At 35.1% G+C, this 5,215-nt stretch overlaps 1 protein-coding gene across 1 annotated transcript; it reads right to left on the reverse strand.

The window, feature by feature from the left end:
• Positions 1 to 4,055: 4,055 nt before the first annotated feature.
• On the reverse strand, positions 4,056 to 4,595 carry LOC118489222. Its single transcript, XM_035986924.1, has 2 exons — positions 4,350 to 4,595; positions 4,056 to 4,258 (listed from the first exon to the last, which is right to left on the reverse strand). Exons 1-2 carry the CDS (start codon positions 4,546 to 4,548, stop codon positions 4,056 to 4,058), a joined length of 402 nt encoding a protein of 133 aa, XP_035842817.1. The 5' UTR covers positions 4,549 to 4,595.
• Between the last annotated feature and the right edge of the window lie 620 nt (positions 4,596 to 5,215).

Consider the following 5,215-nt stretch of genomic DNA (forward strand, 5'->3'; position numbering starts at 1 on the left):
TGGTCGAGCAGCAACAGTGACAACAAGTGTGTTGGAGGTGAATGAGGGGTATTTATAGGCAAGGAGGAAGGAAAGGAGGGCAGGTTGGCCTGGATCGGACGGCCCGTTCGGCCGGCCTGTCCGATCGGTTGGCCCAACCGTCCGGAGGCTTCACGATCCTCGTTTTTGGCGCGTTGCGATAGTTTTGGTCCACATTTCCATATATATATATATTATTATTTATTTATTTATTATAATTAATCACAAAGGGTCGTATATACGTATCTATATATTCAATATTTGGTGCGATGATCGAGTTACGCGTGCCTTCGAGTGCGTTCTTCGATGTGATGTGCCACAATGATTATTGGGGTACTACTTGCTCGTATTGCCATCATCGTCACGATGGCTGGAGGCATGGTACTCACCCGAAAGTCCTTGTTAGCGTTGATTGTTTGTGAAAATAGCTTGTAATAGTGATAGAATATGCGCAGTTATTCGATTATACTTCGATATAGCGATGTACCTGATATTGTTACATTATGATCCGAATCTCTGGTGCTAGGCGTAACGAGTATAGCGAATAGTAACAACGCACGAAAGTGCGGGTTGTTACAGCAAGACCTAGTGGCATCAAGTATATATCCCCATTAAAACGGCGCATATGGATTTTAGGAGTAGATTTTAAGGATTTGAATCTTATATTCCGTCGTGACTACAAAGACTTTCTCTCTCTCAATTGAAGTTAACAAGTGAACAATCATGGGAGCAGGTTCATCAACTCATAACAACTAATTTTTGAAATCTTTCCATTTTATCAGAAAATCAGAGTTCATGAGTTAGGAACAAATCCATAATTAGGTTAAGACGAGCACATTTAGGGAGCTCCCATATTGGATGATGTTGTTAATCCGGCACAACCTAATTTTCATGCACATTTAGAAGAATGTATTCGAGAATCTTTTTAACACGTTTTGGACACATCTAAAACAAAAGGATAATGTAAAAGATAAGAAGGTAGAGGTCTATTTATCTCAACCATATTTTCACGTATGACAACAAACTAGTGATACCAAAATCGTCATGTATATCGAGCAAACGATAGGTAAAGTATACATGTAGACAACTAAAGAGTTGAATTTGCTAGATGTGGATGCTTTAAATATAATGGGTATGGGTGTGTAACCCTTAAAGATTGTAGCTTTTGTTGTTTCTAGAGTCATGATTATCATGTGTTTATGCATGATTGCTTCCTATTGCCTAGTGAGGGAGGTTCAAGATACGATATGGGATTGATAACAAAGTTGTGCAATATTTTCGTGTAATATGCAAGAGGTTACACATAGAAGACTTGAAAACATTGCAACACACATTGTTAAAACCATTTGCAAGTTACAAAGGTCTTCCCCTTTGATTACTTTGATTTAATAAAGAACCATGTGATACCTTTGACGGATGAAGCCGAGGCCGGTCCAGAGCAAGTGCCAGGTGGGCGACCACTTTGGGCCCAAATTAAAATAGGGCCTGAAAAAATTTATAAAAAATTTGTATGCCTTTAAAGAAAAAAACTTAAAGGGTCTGAATTTATAAACCAAAAACCTTAAAACGTTAGTGTTTAGAAGCTCAAATGTTTTGGAGTCCAACTGTTTTTGTCAATCAAATTTAGAATCCCAACTCTTTTAGTGTGTAATGGATTAATGACTTGACCCAAATCAATAAACAAACATAATGGATTAATGAGAAGGGCCCAAATTTTTTATCTCGCACAAGACCAATTTATTTATTTTTTTTATTTATTTTTAGAGACAGCCCTGGATGCAGTCTTATCGGTGGTCCTGCGCAGTATTAGTGGATGTATTTGTATGAGATGTAAAGTTTTTGTTTCTTAAAAAAAAACTAGTGTTGAAGACCCGGGTGTTACAGCGGGCCTATAATTATATACGTAATTTTGATAAGCATACTGACCAAAGTAATGAAATAATACCCACTTTATAATATTGTAAGCCTGCTCGTTGTGGCGCTAGAAACAACTCAATTTCAAATAAATTTATGTTGAAACGTAGAAAACTTTTGAATCAACATAAAAATAGTATGTATCAAATGTTATTAAAGAAAAATAAAACTTAATTTAAAAAATAGAAAGAAAAAAATGTGTATTACATGAGTTATGAGTTGCACAAATTTAAATTTCACCTTTTTTTTACTATTGAGAATATCACTTACATTTAAGTAGACCAATTTCCAAAACCCATGTGCAAGGTGATTATTTTTAGTGTTATTTTGTTAACAGTACTTGAACCAATAATTTCACGTGAATTTATCACTTTAATGAGAAACTAGAATTGAGACCCGCCGCAATGCGGCGGGTATTCTTTAGTTATAAATAAGTTGATCTAGGATCCGTACGTTATGTTAAATCTGTCAAACGGGAAAAAAATAGACGATGTTCACCCACACACGCACGTTGCGTCGTGTTAACTCGTAAAATTTAGAACGAAACGTAAAAACGTTAAATCAAAGACGCACGTTGCGATGTGTTAAGTCGCAAAATTTAGAACCAAGCATAAAGCGAAAAATTTGCGAAAAAATGAAAACTATAAAGGACCAAAGTTGAAAGTAAAAAAAGTTGTGAGGATAGATTGCCAAAGATAAAAAGTTTTGGGTTAAAAGTAAAAAAAAACAAATAGTTTTGGGTTAAAAGTAATTTATAAAATACTTTTGGGTGAAAAGTAAAAAAAAAATCAATTTTTTTTGAAAAAACCCCAAAGCCAAGCTTACGACATCCATATGCATAACCATTTTTTCTTTGGAAAACCCTCAAAGCACACCCCGCATTTCGGCGGGGCGTAAAACGGTGTCAAATAGTACTAATGTCACACAACCGTTATCAACCACCAACACTGACTCGACCTAGGATTTGCGTGTTGCGACGAACCTGTCAAACATGAAAAAATAGAAGTAAAAATGTTGAACCACACATGTACATTGCGCCGTATTAACTTGCAAAATTTGAAACAAAACATAAAAAAAAGTTGAACCACACTCGTATGTTGCGTCGTATTAACTCGGAAAATTTAGAACTATATGTAAAACAAAAATTTGCCAAAGATGAAAAGTATAAGTGAGAAAAGCTGCTAAGTTAAATTGCAAATAGTGAAAAGTTTTGGGTTGAAGTTAAAAAAACAAATTATGTAGTGTTAAAATTGAAAAAGGTAGAAACTTTTGGGTTAAAAGTAAAAAAATCAAGTTTTTTTTTGAAAAACACCCAAAGCCAAAAGTACAAGTCACAAAAGCTCAAAGTAGTTGCTAATTTATATAGGTTTTAATAGGAAATTGAATTGTGCTTTATTTTTATTTAGTTGTACATAAAGCTATGCTAACTTGTAAAAAATTGAACAGTAAAATACACTCACAACACTTTTTTACAAAATATTTTTAGTGTTATTTTATTAACAGTACTTGAACCAATAATTTCATGTGAATTTATCACTTTAATGAGAAATAGGAAATTGAATTGTGCTTTATTTTTATTTAGTTGTACATAAAGCTATGCTAACTTGTAAAAAATTGAACAGTAAAATACATTCACAACACTTTTTTACAAAATAATATAGGGAAAATATTTTCACATAAAACACTCCTTTAGTTCTCCAACACGTATTTATATCCCACCAAAATATGAAATGGATCTAAGGATGTTACAAATACATGTGCTAAAGAAGTTACATAGTCATTAGACTACATGGTATGGTGATGGACCATCCTTGGAGGATGATCCGCCACGTAGGCGCCACATTATAGTCCTCCCAAGGATGGATCATCCTCCAAAACTAGGGGGCATGGGAGGATGGTCCTAGTCATCATCCTCCACCACTTTTATATTTTTTTTTTTAAATCTCCATCTTTTTTTAAACATTTAACAAATAAAGTAATAAAATATTTTAATTAATATTATAAAACATTACATAAACATAAAAAAAATTAAACTTAAAAAAAAAACTAAAAAAAACATAAACTTAAAAACCTAAAGTTAAAAAAAAAAACGTAAAAATATCCTTAGATACTAAAATAAGCTACTAGTCGTCGTCTTCCATGTGGTGGGCGGGTTCGTTTTCAGCGTTGTTCCAAATATGCTCCACCAAGTCCGCTTGTAGGTTGTGATGTGTGTACTCGTTACGTAAGAACAGTTGACGACTCATGCGGAAACGACGTCGAAAAATCTCGGCTGGGTACACGGGTTCGTCGGCAAAATAATCGGCTACTAGTTTATCGTGGCCGGCTATAAATTTAGAACAAAAAAATAAATGAAACTAATTAAAACATACATTTTAAAATCTACATAAAACATAAGGAAAAAAAAATTAAAATACCTTCTTGGTCTCGATTATATTTTGCTCGTCTGGTTAGCGGTTGGGACGACCCTTCAGCGGCCGACATGAACACCTGAGCCGCGTTCATAATCATGTTGTGCATAATAACATCCTCTTCCGAAGATGATGAATACCACTCGGACGAAGACGATGAAGACATTAAAGAAATTGAAGAAATGGAAGAAACGGGTGAAGCCATGATAATTTTTTAGCGAGAGATGGTGTGGAAGCGGGTAAAAAATGATACAAAATATGATGACTTTTTATAAAAAGAGATGAGCGGTTTATAAAATGTGAGAGAGATGGGGTGGTAGTGGGTGAAAAGTTGTGAAAATAGGGGTTAAGGATGTGAGTATTTATAAAAATGGAAGTGAAATGGGTGTTTTTTTGAAATATAGCCGTTACCTTTTTTTTTTATTAATAATTCAAACGGTCAAAAATGGAGGGGCCCACATCATTTGCTTCGTCGACAACGTCCGTTTTCAGACGGGGAGGACGGCGACGTATGGGGGCGGCACGGTGTTTGGACCGTCGCCGACCCGCGACGGGCCGGGGCCGACCCCCATACCGTATAGCCTTAAGAGGTTGCATGGGAAAAGAAGCATAACCATCATTTGAAGGAGAAAGAGATCCAAGTTCATAGGTACTACTACTAATCATATGAAAGTATGATGGTGTAATATGTAAATATAGCTAAAAATCGATAAAAAAAAAAACTTGTTAATGTGGTGGTTACTGGTTAGGCCATTAAGGATGATTAAGATCGAACCTTTGATGTATAAAAAGTGTGACCTCATTTGTAAATATCACTTCCATTAACATCATGCCGGGATAGTTGGAACTAACAACGTGTAGAGGACCATTCA

The sequence above is a fragment of the Helianthus annuus genome, chromosome 17 (genome assembly GCF_002127325.2).
Source record: "Helianthus annuus cultivar XRQ/B chromosome 17, HanXRQr2.0-SUNRISE, whole genome shotgun sequence".
Lineage (NCBI taxonomy): Eukaryota > Viridiplantae > Streptophyta > Magnoliopsida > Asterales > Asteraceae > Helianthus > Helianthus annuus.

Excerpts from the sequence above, each read along its gene's own strand:
- LOC118489222 (XM_035986924.1), bottom strand. The coding sequence starts at position 4,548 with ATGGCTTCACCCGTTTCTTCCATTTCTTCAATTTCTTTAATGTCTTCA. Across the intron at positions 4,259-4,349 it reads ATATAATCGAGACCAAGAAG|CCGGCCACGATAAACTAGTA; the intron begins GTATTTTAATTT and ends CTAAATTTATAG.